Genomic DNA, 19,718 nt, shown 5'->3' with positions numbered 1-19,718 from the left:
AGAAACCTGGTGATTTTTGGAGCAGGACACATTTGCACAGGTCGTGAAAGCTGATGGTAGACTGTGTAAATGTGTCTGTTAGTGTTAGGAAAATATATTCAAAACATATTTCCCTAGCTGTTTTACTTAAAACATTCTTGATGTTGAAATACTGTAACATGGAGTAGCTAATGAAACCCTACTGCACCTTTTAATGGATGTTTTTTAAAGTGTTTTCTGTGCCAGGAAACAACGTGTCAGGGTAGCAAGAGATGTGGAGGAAGGTTACTCACCATTGGCCTCAAGTAAGCAGTCTCATCTGTCTTCAGTTTACAAACCAAAAAAAAAACATGACTTCAACAAAAAGATTGATTAAGGAAAAGCAGGTTTGATTCCATGGCCGACTTTCTGGACCAAAGTGAGCTGCTGATGAAGCCGGAGAAGATGTCCTTTTACATGTTCGGGACACATGACATATCCTTTATATCTTTTAATTCTAGTGGCTGTGTAAAGGACTACGTATATTTTCAACATGTAACCAGTTTTACAGGATCTCTTTGATGGATTTCTCAGCTGTGATTTGTGTAAATCCTTAACATACATCATAAGCAGTTTAATGAGTGAGATGTAAGACTCCTGCCTACAACCTAGATTTGTATATCCTTTAGATATATCTACCTCTCCTGCTGTGACTTTGATGATTCTTTATAATCAACGTTGAGGAAGGATGTAGAAAACCCTTTAACACGTTCATCAATCTAAGCTCATTGAAGGATTCTGTTGAGTGTAATTACAGGAGGATTATATTGCTTTAGATTCATTAGTCTAGTCCTTTAATCAGATGATGTAGCCATATAACATTTGGAAGGAGACGTGGAGCTTTGTGTGTCAGTCTGCTGCATCATCTCACAGTGTACCGTTCAATACTTTTCCCCTGCTGTTTTCATGACTCGCAGCCTTTTGCAAAATGCTGTCTGTTCTTACTTCAAAGCTGTGTGCCAGGCGGAATAATTGCCGTATCGCTTCACACAGCTCCCCGACCGGCCTGCTCCGTGGCTCTGTGAGCTGACAGAGCCGGAGCAGCACTGGTATCACGGCCAGCCTCGGCTTTCGACGTCTCTCTGGCAGGATGTTAGCGACAGCTGAATCATCACTGTACAGGGGCGATGACACATACCCAGCAGTGATTTGTGTATCACACACAGAGTAACCATGGTACTCTGTTGTGATTGAGTTTGTTCAGCACTTTAGCACTGGCAAGTTCAAATTGATTCACATATATCATCTGAGTGGAGTTTTTTTTCTTTTTTTTTTCTTTCATATTATGCTGAATTAGCTCTTTCCTTATGCTGTATTGACTAGCAACCTACGCTTGTCTTTTCCTGAGGTCAGGTTTCTTGTTGGGTTTTCATTTAAAATTTGTGAATAAGCAACTTGATATTTGAACACTTTGATTTGTTGCACAGCAATTTTCTTTGGGGAACATATGTATTCATAAACTATTGAAGACCTGTGTTTCTATATTCATCATTAATTCATTCTTGCATCTGTACTCTCAGTTCCACTTCATGCAGCTTTATTTGTACACGTTTTATGTGCATTTTCTGAAGGAGCTTGAAAACATTTTTTTAGTTGGAAAAAGAAAAAGAAAAAAGCTGCTAAAACCCCCCACTATGTTGCTGGTTGGTTCTCCCCACCCTGACCCTGAGCTCTCCTCTCTAAACCAATCAGCTAGAGTCACATCAAGGGGCCATCATTGTCTTTATTGGTGTGCTTTAGGTTGTCCTGGCAACCAGCCCAGGCTTTGTGTGCACATGTATGCGTGTGTGTGTGTGTGTGTGTGTGTGTGTGTGTGTGTGTGGTGCTGGCCCTCATGGGTGCCGGCTTCACCCCTCTGTGCACCATGTGCTCCTGCTGATTAGCTCGTCTGTGAGCAGCCCAGGCTAGCAGGGGCTGTGCAGCATCTGATAAAAAAAACAAAACCTAATTGATACGGCCACCGGGGGAGGCCTTTGTGTTCTTTGTTGGCCTTGCGAGGCGCAGCAGTGTCAGACCTTGTAAGTGTGGCCGCTTAGACAATAGGAGCAGCTGTAACTCAACTCTGAGGAGAAGCCATGATGTAGGCAAGAACCTCCTCTGTTATTGACTGATTCGGTGAGCGTGGAGAAGAAGGAGTGGGGAAGGAGGTGGATTTGTACAAAGGTTGTTTGGGGACATACCTTCTGCCCAACAACTCCAGGAGAAGCTGTGGTGTCTAGTGGCTAACATCTCCATCCACGAAGGAGCCGGGACATACAGGACACAGGAAAGACAGGACAGGCCTGCTCTGCATCAACAAAGGGAGCAGAGGGATGCAGGTTCAGCCCCCTCCATGTGGCCCAGATACACACAGGCAGATGCTGAGATGGGACTGTACCATGTGGGGTGTCAGTGTTGTTTTCATGCCGTCTAAACTGTGCAGGATTTGCTTTGTTCTTCCAAGTTTAAGCAATTCCTTTTGAACAAGCTTTTTTTCCAACTTCTATGGACTCGGTGTACGATGACATTTTTAATCTAAGCCTTTGTAACCGGCTGACAAAATGTTGAAGTTCAAAGCTTTTTGTTTGGATTACTGGCAGTTCCTGTGTCTGCAGCCTCTGCATGGTTTCTATAAAAGGTAAGGTGCTGTTTGTGTCATTTATTTTGATTATAAATGTCCTATTTTGTTCAAAACCGAGATTGAAGACAAACATGTATGACCTTGTTAATATTCATCCAATGCATTCATTCATTTTGTCCCAGTCGGTGTGTTTTGTGTGAACTCTCTGGGAATTTAATCAGCAGCCTTTTTGGTCCTCAGAGTGAACAGTGGTCGTAAAGTGTTGCGTTGGAAACAGACATGAATGATTGACACTCAGCGCACTCGGCCCCCTGTGCTTGTGTTTTTACTCCTGTGTTGAGAGGAGCTGAAATGGGACAAGAGCCGCACGTGTCAGCAAGGTCAACTGGTGTGAATGGAAGCTCTATTGTTGTGGTTTGTCCCTGACAAGCTCAAGCGCAGTATTCAGTCTATTGTGTGTGTGTGTGTGTGTGTGTGGGCCCACTCACAGTTATTAGCGCGGCAGCATGAGACAGCACGTGCTCTGTAGTCCACCAGTGTTATTGTTGCAGTGTGTGTACAACTCTTTAAGGGCCGGTCATGTGGCTTTTTTTTTAATGCTAATGTTTGTTTCTTCTACATGTCACAAAACTTTAAGCTCAGATGTTTTTGTAAGAATTACCTGAAGTTCTTCAATGATTTTTCCCCTGAAAGTCAGTTCAGTCAACATGGAAAGTACAAACACTGACACGTCTGCTGTCGTTGTGTTTGAGCTTTAAAGCCTGAAGAAATAATGATGACTCACTTCGGCTTTAAGACCACAAATCTTTACAGAGAGAATGTAAAATACACTCTTTTGGTGTCATTTTGAAAAATGATAGGCAAGGATCATGATAGTGTCAAACTTGGCAGAAGATGCCAATCACTTTCATTCAGGGGAGGCTTATTCTAGGGAGCTTAACCCATACACTAACAGGCAGATATATTGTTCTCTGCAGCCCTAATTGTGACTATTCATTCTTATACTGTAACTGTGTCTTGTAAGTCACCAAACTTTATGAATGTAATGTGGTTGAGTGCCTATTTAAGGTCAAGGTAATGGTATTGTTTTATTTAAAAGCACCTCCCACAGTTTATTCACCTGCTTACTTCAGGTTGCTAGCTTGCTTTCTTTTTGTAAAAGCGAAGAGAATAAAATAAATGATGAAAAGTCTGAAATATGACTTTGTGCAGGATGCTGCATCATTTGTCAGGGTTTGTAATTAAAATCACCTCTACTTATAAAAGTGAAGCAATGAATATACATATATATATATATATATATATATATACTGTATATGTATATATATATACATTTTTGTATAGTTTAGGTTTGTTCTGTCCATGTGTCTGGATAACTAGTTCTTTTCAACAAACTGTCTAATGTAGTTTAACATCTGGCTCACAATAACTGAGATTATAATCCTGATGTGCAGCAGTCAGGTGCAGTTATGATCAGGGGGTTAGATAATTACCTGAGGGACATACTTCATTGATTTATTTGTTTTATTATTTATTTCAATGTTTGACAAGGGATAACTAAGTATGAACAAATATGAACAACGAGACATGTAAATAGAGCATTTGTCTTTAGGCCGACAAAATATACAATAAGAATGTTTCTGAAACAGAATCAAATAAAGGCTTTTGACTCATTGTTGTCAAGAACTGTGAACCTTCAGAACAACAACAAGGCATCAGTTGCATCATCTGAGAACCAGTGTTGCAGGGTAACATTATACAGCCCAAAATAAGTGACTCACTCAGAAACAGATTCCAGAAGAACCTGCTAAAAATCATCTTTCAAGCCGACTCATTTTGTTTCTTAAAATGAGAAAGGCACCCGTCGGGGTCAGTTGAAGAGTGCAAACTCTCAGTCCAGTTCAGAGAGTCGAGTTAAAAAGAAAAGGGGAATGTATGATGTGAAGAGGAGCATCTCTCCAGGCCATGTTTATTCATGAGTCCACCCCTCCCCCACTCGCTGTTCATCTCAGCCACGTCTCATGGGGGTGAAGACAAAAACGTCCCCCCACTCTACGCTTTACCACGCGTGTGTTTTTCCATTTAAATACCAGTCAGCGATTGGATGGTGAAGACCCATTTCATTAAGCTTGAAGATGAGCCAAACTTTGGTGTGTCGGAGGTGGCAAGCGTTCATTTGGTTTGAGGCTCTGAGTCGTTTTACGAGCCAGGCGGCAATCAGACTCAGTCTGGTGCTTATAGGTCAGAATGAGTTTGTACGCAAAGGGCAGACATGCTCATAATGGTGTTTGGTTTCTTCAACTGGAAAATCAGCAGCAGTTAGCATGCTGTGATTTGGAATTTTTTTATACAGTTTTAAATGGTTGGTTCATTAAAACTACAAACACTCTAGTGTCTAAGAATTCAATATAATAATCGAATATGCACTGAACAGAATTCAACTGTTTTAGTAATCCCATCACACAAAGTCAATTTGAAACACAAAAACATTAATTGCACCTCTGATTGGAAACACAACCTCTATTTTCCAATGTGATAAGGAATATGGCTTAATGAGCAGTTCTGTCTATTTTTGTAAATGTTCTCATTTTCACTAGTTATGTAGTCATGGCTCCAGAGTTTTTCATGTTTGTAACGTTTACTACACTAGTCCTGAAGTAGAGTTATCAACAACTGATGTACAAATGTTATGTATGCTAATGAGGACATATCTAATAAATGACATTACATACAATATTCTATTTAAGTCTATGATGCAATGTATCGCACAGATTTCTACAAAAAAAACATCACTTAAGTGAAAATGTAAGCCAATGCAGAAGTGAAAGTGAGTTTAAATGTTTTCATGTATATTAAATATATAACTTCTGTCTCTTGTTAAAAAATGTAGATGGTTATAAACGGCAGTACATGAGGACTAAAAGACGTGTTCGTATTAGAACTGCTTCCTCCCAAAGAAATAGTCCTCATGATTGTTGTGTGTAGTGAGGTTTGTAGGTTTTTCAAAGTCATGAGAACTGTTTAAAGAGAGACATCTTGCTATTGAATTATTGACGTGCCATTACTCAAGGCTGAGCTCCCCACAAACAACACTCTGTTAACCTCTATTATATTGTGGGGGAGAAGGAAGCCTTGCTACAAAGTGATATCTCAAAATCCAAGTAAATGGAAGAAAGTCCAGAGAACCTGATTTGTTCGACAACACTCCAGGCAAAACCAATGTTTTGTTTTGTTACTTTAATAGAGGTGAACCAGCCCTGTCATAGGTGCTTTGTGATTTATTTCTCCTCCTATTAGATCACTTACCCCAATGGTAATCTGTCCTCCCCCAGTGTTAGTCTGCTAATGGGTTTACCTGTGTGACAATATATGGCTTCACAGTGAATGGCTATTGGTGTGACAGGACAGAAGGAGAGCCTGAGAAGAGCTGGAGGTAATGTGGCGAGGTGAAAAAACTCTTCAATAGAGCTCCATGGTCTCTGTTGTTTCGGGTCACTGGCCCGCATCAAGCTGTCCAAACACAGTAGTTCATCAGCACTGAAGACACCCCGCACACACCTCCACCTCCCACCCCTTTTAACATTCACACCAACTGAGTCCATTCTGCCTCACATTTCCTCCTCATCCACTTTTCCACAGGCAGATGTGACCTGAGCCCCTCTGTGTACCGCCACTAACTCTCGACAGAATAATTGCACATAAAAGCGGCTCCTTTTATGCATTTTCAATTCCCAGCACAAAGATCAGGGCTTTGCCCTTTTTTCATCAAGGATTCATCCGATTATAGTGGGGGTGGTTTTTTAAATCTGAAGTTAACAGACAGAGCCGTGGCCTTTAATATTCCACACTCATTGTGGACTTGAGGGAGCACTCTCCACTGAGGACCAAATCAGAACATCAAAGGGCTTTCTGAAGGCGTGCAGCAGGTCCAGTCTTTTTTCAGACTCAACCCAGCAGTCTTTTGCAAATGCAGATGCAACTCAGATAAATGTCCAGAGGCTTGCAGGATCCATATTTGCTCGCCCGAGTAACCCGAGTTGTTTTTTCATGCTGTAAAATAAGTTGGTAAACAAGGAACAGAGGCGTGATGAGCAGAAATGTTCCGTTGGAAATTTTGTGTCAAAAAGACTGTGGTGTCTTAAATGGTGTGCTAATTACATTCATTTGTGGGCAGAACTGTGTGCCGGCTTGTGAATGACTTGGTCCTCAGAGCATGCACTGACAAAAAGCTTTGTGATATTCTGCCAGCAGCTTGTTCACACGGCGAGTGCTGCAGGGAGCTCAGCCCTCTCTCTTCACTACCCCGATATGCCTTGTAGCGGTCAGTGTGGAATCAGCCACTCTGTGATTTTCTTTGTGCCGTGAAATGGAAACATCAAAGTCTAAAGTCCCTGTCAAATCAATCTCCTGCGTGGATGTGTACAAGTGTGTCAGCGCAACTCAGAGCTGTAGACTGTAAATCAGAGCTTGTGCACAACGATACTGACGCTCCCTCTGCTCATAAGTTAGTTTTAAGTACTAATTATGTCAGCTGCATTTCATTTGTGTTTGATCTTGTTTCTTCACTGTGTTTGGCATAAAAGAGAAGGGTTTAACGAGAATTCAACACAGAATTGTACATAAACATTTTCCAAACAATTATAATCTTTTCTTTAATGCCTTTAGTTTTACTTACAGTTGTGCAATGCAAACGACTAAAAGCATCTTGCCGAGGGAAGGAGTCAATGACAAGAGGAATAAACGGTCTAACCACGTGAGGCTTCATTTCAAGTAAAAGATGAAAAAAGTGTCGGCTTCAGTGTCTATGAAATACTGCGGCATGTTTCTATGCATGGGATGCCATGACAGTGTGTTTGTGGGTTCAGGAGGTAGAGCGATTTGTCCACTTATTGGTTGATCAGCAGGTTGATGCGTGGTTGCTCCAGACCTCATGTTGAAGCTTTGTTGGGAAAGATGTTGAACCCCCGAATTGCTCCAGAGCGCATTTGTGAGTTAGATTACATCTAAATGGCAAGGTGTGTGCATTGCATAGCAATGTTAGAAATCAGAGGCACTACCTGACAATGATATAGCCTCTTGGAGCAAAATCCAATTCTTAAGCCTGTGGTGTACCCGGCTGTTATCCAGATAAGTGATGAAGAATGTACAGGCCCAGGCTTCCTTTTCCTCTCAGAGCAACTTAAAAGATGCGAAATGAATAGAAATGTAGACAAGTAAAGCTCTGAATGAAAGCTCACAAGTATGTCTGCCTTAAATTGTTGACAATGTAGACAACATCTATAACAAGAAGCACTTCAAAGCAGGTTACTGTTTATTGAGGTTAAGAAAAATGTAAAGGTAGAGTCAGTTGAAATGTTTGTTGCAAACACAACATTCAAACCAGAAGTGCACACTTACTGCAGGACGAGGTGTGTATGTTTACTGCTAATACCTACATTGCAAGCTACCGCACTCTAGCATAAGCTAACCGCCTGTGTTTGGCACCTGCCTCTCCGACGGAAAGCCGACCAACTCTGCATCTGCGGGTGAAAAACAAGCCCAAGGTTCACCTTAGTTTAAGAACAAGCTTTATCTGCTTGGCGTTTCACCTCACTATGATTCTTCTTTTTTGCAGCTACGTCCGCGTTCGACATATTCGCCGATTTGATTTGTGTCCAATTGTTAATTTGTATCCCCTCCTAAACTCACCTGCTTGCTTTCATTGGCTGGGCGAAACACACCAGTTCCCTGCTCAGAAATATCCTATGTTAACCAAAACAAACCAAAACATGAAAATCAAGGCAGAGGTCAGAGTCTCTGCATCTCAAGTCTCCACCACACATGTATGGCGGCCCATAAGAGATGATTGAGCGGCATTACTTTTATATAAGTCTGTTTTATTTTTTATGAAAAGCTTTCGACTCTCTCTCTTTAAATCCAACCCAACATACTGTTTAGTCAATAGGTTTCTAGGGTTGCGTTACAGTCAGTGCTACCTTCCACTTGACTGTTTTCCAGCATACATCGGAAACAGATGATAAAAAACACTACTAGATGGTGTCAGTGTAGTCTTTTTTTTTGCCTGCCAACTGAGCAGCAAGATGTTACTGAGGAAAACAGTGTAATACATTATGAAAACTTATGTAAGCATTTTGTATCAAAAATGCTTAACATTTCCCATCATTGATGCAAGTTCTGTTACTGATCTGTTCTGTAATATGATACTTAACCATGTCATTGACTTTAGTCTTCCTGACTTCTAATAGCTCACCATGTCATGAGAGTGGGTGTCAAAGAGAGACAGACAGGCGGACGTATAGAGACTCAGAGAGAGAGAGGTGTTTAGCAGCTGTTCAGAGGAAGGCCACCGAGGCCAACCGGGAGTGAAAATACTCGGCTATTCTTAAACGTCTAAAATAACAAAGGCGGACTTGTCACGAGTTCGGTGTAAGGATTTGCATTACTGGATATCAGCATATCCTTTACATGCAGCCAAGGTTTTTCTTTTAAAACGTTTGGTATGTCATACTACCAATAACTTACTTGGAAGAAGCATGGTCCGATAAGTACATGAAGTTTAATAAGGCTAGGTTTAATGTCATTAAATGTGAGTTAGCTGAATGCTTGACGTTGGCGTTGATATTTACACATACCACAAAACCAAACAAGTACAGATGTTCCCTCATGACCTAAACTAATGAACTGACATATGAGTCTGACTGACTACAACCTTTTAAGCCAGTGAGGAGCAGTGTATGCATGTGTAAATGTCATGTATGTCGTATTTGAAGTCTTTGATATTTTAATTTGAAAACATCAAATTTCCTCAGGTACAGCCATCGACTGCTATTGTGACATAATAATATTGTAAAATAATTACATTAAAATGTAGTACTGGTTAGTATTTTTGTTTCATTCCAAAGTTACTAATGTGTATTAAGTATTTTAATAAGCGCCAACATTAATACCATGTTTGTTAAAGATACAATATGTAGAATTTTAGGACAATGTTTACATTAAAATATCTAAACTAATAAAAAATTGACCCATGTTATATATATTGTATTGTTGAGTACTTAGATTACCTCAAATATTTCCAACAGTTATCAAAGACAGAGAAATCCGTAATCTTAGAGTTGTAACGGAACGTGTTTTGTCGAGGCGGCCGCCATGATGAGCCGCCATGACAGACAGAATGTTTATCGTTCCTTTTCACGCGGGGGAAGTAGCAGAGAGAGCTCCCATGATTCCCCGCGAGCCTCGTCGTCATCTTTCGTTATTGTAGAACTGATTGAGAGCCCCCTGGTGGCGGAATCTACATACTGGACCTTTAAAGTAAACAAAAATTAATCAAATGGACTGCAGATGTTAACCAGCTCTAAGCTAGCTTTGGTACAATGCATCATATGGCGACATCTAGGTTTAATATTGTACAGGGTCCTTTTACTAATCTAATTAAATAAATAAATCATTTTTGAAGTTGTAACAAATTAAGATACATTTCTACTTTGTTAATGTTCCTTTTTGTTAAGTCAAGGGTCTGAGTGTTTCTTCCATACCTCTGGGGAAAAAATTGCAAACCTGATTTCTTGCATATTTTCAGCTGTCAGTACGAAAGATAAAATGTAGACACATTATGGCACCAACTGTGTTTATAATATGAATTCAAAAATTGGTTATTCTAGGTATATTAAGCATTAATAAGAAACATCTAGCTACTTTTTGGTCCCATTCTTTGGCATCGATGTTACTACCTAAAATCCCCAGTTCCTCATGTACGTTAAGCCTGGAGTGCCTCACTCCTCTCACTTTGCTTCTTTGCTTTGAGTAGAAGATCTTCAGGCTCTGCCGCTGTTCACATCCAACATTTTCCACAGCCTGCCGCGTTTTACATATTTCTTTTTTTTTAATCCTTTCCACGTGTATCACATATTTCACGTCTCCCAAGTTTAACAGCACTTTTACTTTACATTCCATTCTGCTGACTCAACAAAACGCCTTTAATCCTCTGCCTGTGATATTTTATTCTCCAGTGCTATGTTTTGAAATGGTTGCAAGCCAATTCAGAAAAGAAAGAAAATTCACTGTCTTGTGTAGATGCTATCTAGTATGAGTTTGTAGGGGAGGGAGATCTGACGCTATAGTAGTGGTACAATGAGATAAAACAAGAGTCTATCTCCTGTGCAAAGCAGCAGAGATGATTTAGAGGGAGCAGCTTCGCAGCAGTAAGTGATAGGTTGTAAAGGAAGGCGCAGCAGCCGGCTGGTGGAATGTGAACATGCGCTAGCTTTTCACACTGAAGCAAGGAGGGATTTTACTCCCTGTCTGGTCCACTGGCCTTACTTGGTAATGGTCTGCTCTCCTCCAGACAGAACATCTTGATGTGTCTGCTTTTGTGAAGGCCTACTAAAAGAAGGGAAAAGGGGAACTGGAAAGAAGCCGTGACTGATGTAACCCAACCTCCAGGAGGGAGAATTAGTCATTTTTCCTAAGGACTAGTACATGTTTTGTGGGCAAGTGAAGGAGAAGGGAAGGAGTGGCATGGGTGGGTGCTGGTAGAAGAACTGCTGATCCTCTCTCATTCAGACTCTTCAGAAACATTTCAGTCCTGTTTACATCTCAGCCTCTCATCAGAGAACTTAACAGATCCAAATCTCAAGTTTCCATCCTGATGATGTCAGGGGCATGTGGAATCTAATGTGGAAGTACTGCATTTCAGTGCGGACGATAAGGTAGGGAGATCCTGTTACTGAGCGCCAGAGTATGAGTGTGCACGGCTGGGAGAGTTTTATACTGGAACATGTGCTCGGTTGAATCACTAATACGTATATTTTGACTACTCGACTAAATATGAAGCTTTGAAGCAATTCTCATATTAACAAAATTTAAGAAGCTTAGAGATTTAATGTAAGGGGTTGTTTTTATCCGACGATAATTTCTGACTATTTAAAGTTCTGTAAAGTTTTCTTTTTGTGTTTTTATAGATGCTCATCTGGTTTCAGACCAGCCCTAAATGGTTTCAATCTGTTTTGATTAGGACTGCAACTTAAGCCCAAGTGTTAGTCTTTAGATTTATTTTCCTGTCAAACCAACAGTCATAACAACCCACATGGATTACATTAACAATAAAATAAAACACAAATAGACAAAAGTCAAGCATTGTCAGCAAATGTTTGGTGTTGTTGTCTAATAAATTATTTAAAAACCACATGTTCCCAGTGTTATTGGACTGTGAGTCAGTGCACTCGTCAGTGTTTGCATATGTTTTCCAGCTGTGATCAATCAGGTCCTAGTTTTTTGAGAAAATGTAATAATGTGTGGAATACGCAGATGTATTTAGTGATTTTCTAGGGGGATTTTCTATTTGAAAAGAAGTCTAAAAAAGATAATAGTTTTGTTCCAAGTAGCATATACAGGATTTACTGCTGATAAGCCGCTTAACTGATGGAGTGAATGTCTAAGCAGTAGTTTAAATGAAATGTGTATTATTGTTCCCATGGGGAACTCGTGCTTATGTAGAAAACTGTATGACATTTCTTATTTCCATGTGGCGTTCAATAACAAACTGTTCAGTTCGTGTTATTGAGGACAGCGCACCAGTTGAAACAGGCCATGAAAGATTGCCATAGGGGACGGGTTAAAGCATTAATGGTTCCACGCAGTGATTTCACCACAGAAAGGCTAAAATTAGTGGCCATTGTGGTGAGAGCAGCCTGAGTCAGCAGTAGCCAATCACCATTCATAAACTCCTATGGTCTGTAATTCCAGTCTCCATGGGACGGCCAGCCACAGCCTGGAGTTCCTTGCTTTAATACAGAAATGTTCCCCCATCTCAGTGAGTCCAGTGATTTGATTGAATTACTGATCCCTGTTTTGGTACAGCACACGCACTACGTCTGTGTAACTTGGCCATCAAACATTTTCCGTCTCTGCTGATTTCTCATGAGTGCCACAGTTACATGGTTTTTCCTCTTGGCTTGGAGTCCCTTCTGTCTGCTCTGCTAAAAATTACCGCACAGTCACTCACTCATGTAGACAGGACCAGAGGCAGGAGTCAAATGTGTGGTATTTTTAAATGGCTAGCTTAAATGGTCCTTGTCTGTATTTGTGGTTTGGTGTCACCCTCTTTGTCACTGCATAGCCTAGCAATAACAATGGCAACAGTGAGATATTATCACTTTAGGACGTTGTTCCGGCTAAGCTCTGAGCAAGCAGTCGTCCAAAAATACTTGTGTACTGTCTACCTCACATATATAGTCCAAATTTCACTCTTCTGTGAGTTATGTTGTGGACTCTTTCAACTCCAATGAAATTTATATGGCTCTTCAGCTGAAAACAAATACTTCCATTTCCACCATCTAACCAATAACTTTGTCTGTCTTCTGACCGCGCTGGGAATGTAGTGACATGCATGTGTACAGTGCAGTAAGCAGAGGTTTTGTTTCATTTTGCTTTTGGCCAGAAACAAGTTAGATGAGAGTGGAGTTTGCTGGCCGGGAAACGGTAACATTGAACTAAAAGAGGCTGAAAGAGCTAACCATAAAGTTATAGGTTAGGTAATAGTATCAATGCATGTACTCTTTTATAACACGTTGTTTTTTTATGCAACGCTTATTCAGAAACATTCATATTTGGAGGCCGAATTTGTATTTTTTTATTTACTAAAAAGGTTAATATGCCACTTTCAGAACATATTTTCAGATCAAAACTATTGCTCTCTTCAGACACACCTCTTTCAACCCTCAGCCCCCCCCCCAGCTCCTGTCTCCACACTTCCCTTCCCCATTCTGTAAGGCAGAGACAGCAGCAGACGAGTGCAATGACTTAAACTTAAACTTTACCTTGTTTGTACCCAAGGTGAAATTTGTTTCACTCCCTTATAATGCATTTAGACACAGCTTGCCTGAGTTGGTTGGGCTGTCGCTCTTCCCCGATGTGGTGGGGCTTATATTTGAAGATTTAAAGTATGAAACCTATTTGAGCCTCTGTGTAAAACAAAAACAAGCTAAAGGAAGCCTCGTCCTGTCCATGTGAACACTGTATGTGAAAGCTATATCCAGATTCAGAATCAGAATCGGGTTCTGATTCTTCAAACTAATGACAACAGCTCTGAGAATAAGTACAGAACTCTCAATAGGAAGCTCAAATAAACAGTTCTCTGTCTGCTGTGCACAGCGACGTTTTTTTTTCCAGTGTTAGTGTAGAGACTGACAGATTGACCCTTTGGTAGCACCCCTCTCTGAGCGAGAGAAGACGGTGGTGTCGTCTGCCTGCCGTACATTCCAGGAGACATGAGTCATACCTCAATAACTCTCCTCTCTCACATGCAGGACCCGCTCTCCTCTGACCCTCATGTTCTGTTTTTTCTCTGCTTAATGCTCAACTACATACCAACCCCATCTGTCTGTGCGCTTTGGTGTGTGACTGGCTATCTGTTGGGATTTTTTTTTTTTTAACCTGCTTTGCTGGAGCTGTTTTGCAATAAATTATCTGCAAAAAGCCGGCCGATGATCTTTTTGAACTCTTTGCAGGCTGTATGTTTCTGCAGGCTGTGTGCATGCAGGCTCTTTAAAAAGTTCTGCCAGTGAAACAGTAGAGGCCGGGGAACCTGATCTGGCCTATTCTACTGCAAGCCAAAGGAGCAAAGGGTATTATTTATTTAACTCAGGACCCAGACTGGAGTCGAAGCTGCCAGTCTGATGTGACCTATACGTGTCCGTATGTCTGCTCCTATGTGTGCTCCCTGAGGAGGGAATGAACAGTATCTCCGCTAAAGTTCGACAGCAAATCGTCTGCTGTCTCGTCAAACGCTCCGGCATCGTAGATTTTCCTGGCAGGAGAAAACACAGCAGATGTGTGGTGAGTTATATATGAAGATTTACTTCTTGCTACCTTCTGTGTTGCAAAGTTGGACTGATCTAGCCTTCCAATAAGGCTGCACTTTCTTGCTCAACACCCCGGGGAGGCAGTGGACTTAGAGGGCATGTGTGCCTCGTATAAACATTACAGTCAGTCAACTGTCTGACTCTCGCTCTATGACATCACCTCCGTCTGTGCCGTCGCTGGTAAACAGTTTTTCAAGAGTTCTGCTACTGTAGCACACCTGAGGTAGACAAACAGGAGGCGAAGTGGCTTTTTAACACAGCACAGAGACAAACAGAGCAGCGAGGGAAGCGTTAAAGACTTGTGGTGAGTGCATGTGTGATATCAGCTGGATCAGTTAAGCAAGAAAACACATTGTTTTGTATTGTTTGACCTTTACTTCCTTGGCTACTGAAATGCGTGATAGGAGAGCTATACTCGCTGAGAAAAGTGCACCCTCAGTCCTCTCATGCTCTGTGTCGGGACATCTATCAGCAAGGCCTGGCATCTGTGCTCAATCGATTACAAGGTCACTTTATTTCCGCAGCCATTCCTCTGCAATTTCACACTTTTGGTCTTTAGTATGTATGGAATTCTTTTCATCCTTATTAGCCTTGTCAGATCTGGTCTTGTTATGTAGAAGGTAATACACCTTGACTGTGTGTGTGTGTGTGTGTGTGTGTGTCTGCAGGGACAGAGACAGGAGGTCAGGAAGCCGGCCATAACAGAAAAGTTCCATCTGTTCTCAGAGACTCTTATCTATCAGTGTCTCTTTGAAGCTGCGTCTGCAGACGATGAATTGTTTTTTTTTTGTTTTTTTTTTCACTTTTTAAGGATTTAAACACCAGAGGGATAACATTCATAAGCTGTGCAGAAGGTTGAGCTTTAAAGTTTCTAGTTGACTGACTGAATGCCAGTTCTGCAATTATCTGTTATCAATATTTTAGCAGTGTGTTATTTCCACCTACAATCTGATTCTTCCTCTTTTTCACACACTCCAAGTATAAGTTTTTGAGTGTTTGTCTGTGTTTGTTTTCCAGTAAAATTGAGCCCTTGTCTGATATGATGTAACTTGGCTTTTTATCAAACATTACTCCACACCCATATTGAGTTTGCAGTCGACTTTTGCCTTTGTAGTACCAGGAGATTAAGCCATTATGTTTCAGCTTGGCAGAAATATGATCTCAGTTATTGCTCTCAATACATGCCTGGATGGAATTGTAATGGATTTAAATTGCCATAACGATGAATAAATATCTCCGTAATAACTCTGATGTCATTGTAGCTCTGTCAACTGCTGCACTCTGAGTCTCCTTTAATCACTTCCAGGGGCTATAATTGGCCAAGTTGTAGCATCAGTGCTGACCCATGGCACGGTCAATAATGACCGGACAGTGGCTGGGGAGTTCAGGGAACACATCTATCACCTGGGGTCCTCCTCCGTCTTTCTTTTTTTTTTGCATTTCAATGAGGCCCAGCTCATCCAAGATTAATGGGCACAGCGGCCCTCAGTGTGGATCACTCTATCTAGGCTCTGACCCCTCGGCTCTCAGTGGTCCAGGGGGTACGTCCGGCCTTGGCCTGTCTGCCCATCGAGGTGCACTAAACCTGACTTCCTCCTGACTCTATCATGACTCTGATAACAGAAATGTGTCACCTGCTAATGGCACTCTGAAGGATTAGAGGCACAGCAGTGCTCTCTGGATCCTAAATGCTAAGCTCTTGGCTAAATTCACGCTGACCTTTCTCTTCCAAAGTGCCTTTCCCGGTATGGCATCAGAAAATCCATTATTTTATCATCAGGAAGCATGCCACCTCAAACTTTGTACATGTAGAAATAATCACTAAATTCTGGCTAACAACTGGAGGTAGCTCTCATCAGATCGTTGCCGTGTTTATGCATAACTTGCCCCAAAAACCACATGCGTTGATTTCCACTGAAATGCTTTTGAATGAGTGTTTCATTGTTAGCCCTGCACAGAGCGGGCCAGGTACAAATGCCCAAGATCTGACTTGTCACATGTTGTGTGTTATTCACAAAAAACATTCAGAAGAAAGTCTAGTTGATGGTTTGGGGAAGGAAACGCAAGATGGTCTTTTTCCTTTTCCAAATTCTTATGAAACGCTCTGTCTGTCTTAAAATCAAAACAGTGTGTTATAGTGGTTAAAATATCTTCTTTTTTTTATGGTGCTTTTATGCTGATCTTTTGCAAGAATTCGTGGTTATACAAAATGCTTTCCACTTCTTTTGCAGTTTCATGAAGAGGATAAACATAACGGTCATACAAAGTTTACCAAACACAATGCAAACATAAGGCAGATTTGTTTGCCAGGTCACTGCATTATTTTTCACATTGCTCCGCTCTGTAGCTATCATACGTTCATCGTGCTACTTACCTGTGCATTCTGCAAAACTCTCCATCACTGGCGGTATTTACTCTGGGTTTTTGTTTTTAATGTATAATCAGCCAGGAGCTGCACTGCTTAGCCAACAGAGGACTAAGCTGATGGGTTAGGGAGTCATTATGTTAGTTAATTGCATCAATCATTTAACTCATATTATTGTACACCTGTGAAAAAGCACTTTATTGAGGTTAAGCTATTATACTTCTTTATTTATCCTGTGATGAAAATCAAAGCAGATATCAAGTTATTACCCACCTGACCGTTTGTTTTCCATTCCTCCTCTTACTATCCCATCTTCTTCTGGAGGACCAACCCTAAACTGATACGCCTGATTTGAGCTTTAAGGTGGGGGAATTATCAAAGTGTGTGTGTGTGTGTGTGTGTGGGGGGGGGGGGGGGGGGGGGAGGGAATTTACAGAGGCTAGGTTTCACAATGATTAATAATGTGGATACCAGCTGCACCCTGCATTTTCATACACCAACTAATAAGCTCAATGGGTGCTGGAACATTGAGAAAAATTACCATGGAAACTGAAGTGGCATGAGCTCGTCAGTAAATCTGGCTGGTATGAGCCACTGTGCATTGCAGCACATTAGTAAACAAGACTGATTTTGAAATATTTTATCAATAAATAATAAGTCAGGACTGATTGATCAGTGTGTAGAAAAATCAAGAGTAATGATAAATAATGTTGTGTGGCTGATTAACTGTTTTACCATCAATGAGGATGAATCTGTAATGTTTTATTTGGTCTTATACAACCACAAGGGCGTATGCCGTCAGAAAAGGCTGCAGATACATTTCAAAGCCTGTAGGTGTTTTTCCATTATAGATTCACCTTGAAGGCTTTTTGATAGACTTAAACGGCAAATCATAATTGGGTAGTATTTAATGGCACTTTTCTAGTGTTCTGTCAACACAAGGCACTTTTACGCGGCTGTCAAACTCACCTCAGTGATGACAGAGGCTGCTAAGTGTCTTAACTGATTCCATACACATTCACATGCTGCTGGCGTGGCAGCGAGAGCAAGTTGGGATTCAAAGTCTTGCCAAAAGATACTTCAACATGTGACTGCAGGATCTGGGGATCGGAACCCCCGACCTTCCGGCTGGGAGACAGCTGACTCTGCAACGGATCCACAGCCGGGCTTGCAGGGAATATGTTGTGTGTGTGGCCATAAGCCACTTTACCGTGTTTGCTGCCTGCTGTTATGAAGCCACTGGCAATCCATTGATAACCCAGCGGAGAATTATTAATGAGTCTTTGCACTGGAAGTTTCTTATCTGGGCTTGGTGTTCTAGTTTTTTTTAAATAAACAGGTAAAACATTTGATGATGTGAAAAAGTCTTTTAAAGGAGTGATGTTGACCTGAAGAAGGCGTAGACCAGAACCAACAGTTAATTAAAAAAATGTTCCCCATCCCATCAGTACTTGACACTTTGTTTTCATTATTATAGAGCAGAGCATTTAAATTGTATTTAAGTTCTTCCCCCCTCTTCTTCTTTCTCTTTTATTATTCGAGGCTGAAGCCTGCAATCGATTAGAAAAAGAGAGGGCCCAATCAATAACCTACTCATTTGCAATTCCTCCCCGTTGAACACTTTCCTTTATTACCAGTGTCATAATTAATGCGGAGGAGATTGGAGGACAGGAGGGAGGGACTCAGAAAAAGGAGGGTAAGGTTGGCAGGCAAAGTGTGTGCTGGTGTGTGTATGGGTTACCGTTTAATTGCTCCATGCATACTGCAGTAAACTAGTACATATATAAACAGCAATAATCATATGTTTTGTAGGCCATGTGTTCAGAGAATACGTTTCTGTGCATACACCGCAGTCTCAGTCTTCTTATGTAGACGTACAAGTTTAAACTCAGAAAACCAAGGCATAAACTGTTAAAGTTTTCCTAAAGTTTTGGATATAAGGCGCCATGTATGCTACATAATGTAGCTCAATGGGAAGCCTATTCCTCAAAATGTGTCAAATGTAGCAATTAGCTGGTGCTCATTCACATAGAATAATCATCTGCTATACTTCCCAGCTGAAGATCTCAGTCCTGAGTTTTTTTGTAGTACTGGGTTAATTTACAGGAGGAAAAGGGAAAGACTTTGTCTCTTGACTTAAGGCCTCCTGACTGAGGTTTCCAACCATCGTGTTGTGAGATCAGCATGTGTTTATTGATTTTCTTTGGCCTCTCGAGGGCAGCTCAAAAATCCATAAGCAAAATAATGACATACTTCGCTGTTTCCAGTCAAAATGGCTAATGTGTTTTCATCCAACTGGCTTAATGCAAAACCAGTCGAAGTGAGAGGCTTAAGCATTAGCTTACCCACTAAGGTCTTAACAACTTTGTAATTGTAAAAGCTGTTTTGTTTTGCTGTCGGACGGGAGGCAAGACATGACGAGAAAAGACGCAGCAGAAATCAGAGATGGTGGATGAAGCCACAGAGGTTGACACCATAATGACAGTTTTCGCCTTTTTGTCAATGACAGATGTAATCGTAGGTATTCAGCGTGGCAGCAAACATACAGGCGAGCAGAACGAAGCATGAAGCAGCATTATTACATGCACGAAGATCGCACTGGTCACATATTTTAAAAGGTCCTTATCCAAGACCTCCCACTCATGGTGAATTTTCATGAATATTTCCTGCTGCCTTTACAAATCTACTCACCCTGACGTGAAGCAGGAATTTCACGAGGGAAATAGAAGAAAGCAGTGCGAAAATTCGACAGCGTGCAATCACACATCCTGCTCAATTATGAAAAAAGTATTGAAATGTTCATGAGTTTTGCGCATGATTTTAAACAGCTGTGGAACTGAAAAGAAAAGGCTGTACTGTTTGACCTCAGACCTACTGACACACGTTTCCAACCTCTGTTTTTTTTTCTGTT

The 19,718-nt window shown here is 41.1% G+C and overlaps 1 protein-coding gene across 6 annotated transcripts in view; it reads left to right on the top strand.

The window, feature by feature from the left end:
- The window catches only part of iqsec1b (IQ motif and Sec7 domain ArfGEF 1b), a 196,437-nt gene that overhangs the window by 121,697 nt on the left and 55,022 nt on the right, over positions 1–19,718 (top strand). The window contains exon 1 of one of the 6 annotated variants that reach the window (XM_065955340.1): positions 10,909–11,289. The exons of the other annotated variants lie outside the window; for them this stretch is intronic. Coding sequence (XP_065811412.1) covers positions 11,243–11,289 — 47 coding nt within the window. The 5' untranslated portion in view covers positions 10,909–11,242. Of the gene's footprint in view, positions 1–10,908; positions 11,290–19,718 lie in introns of those variants that run through there. 6 annotated transcript variants of the gene reach the window in all.

The sequence above is a fragment of the Labrus bergylta genome, chromosome 5 (assembly GCF_963930695.1).
Source record: "Labrus bergylta chromosome 5, fLabBer1.1, whole genome shotgun sequence".
Taxonomy (NCBI): Eukaryota; Metazoa; Chordata; class Actinopteri; order Labriformes; family Labridae; genus Labrus; species Labrus bergylta.
The sequence above is the reverse complement of the archived record's forward strand: the minus strand, read 5'-3'. Positions and strand labels throughout refer to the sequence as shown.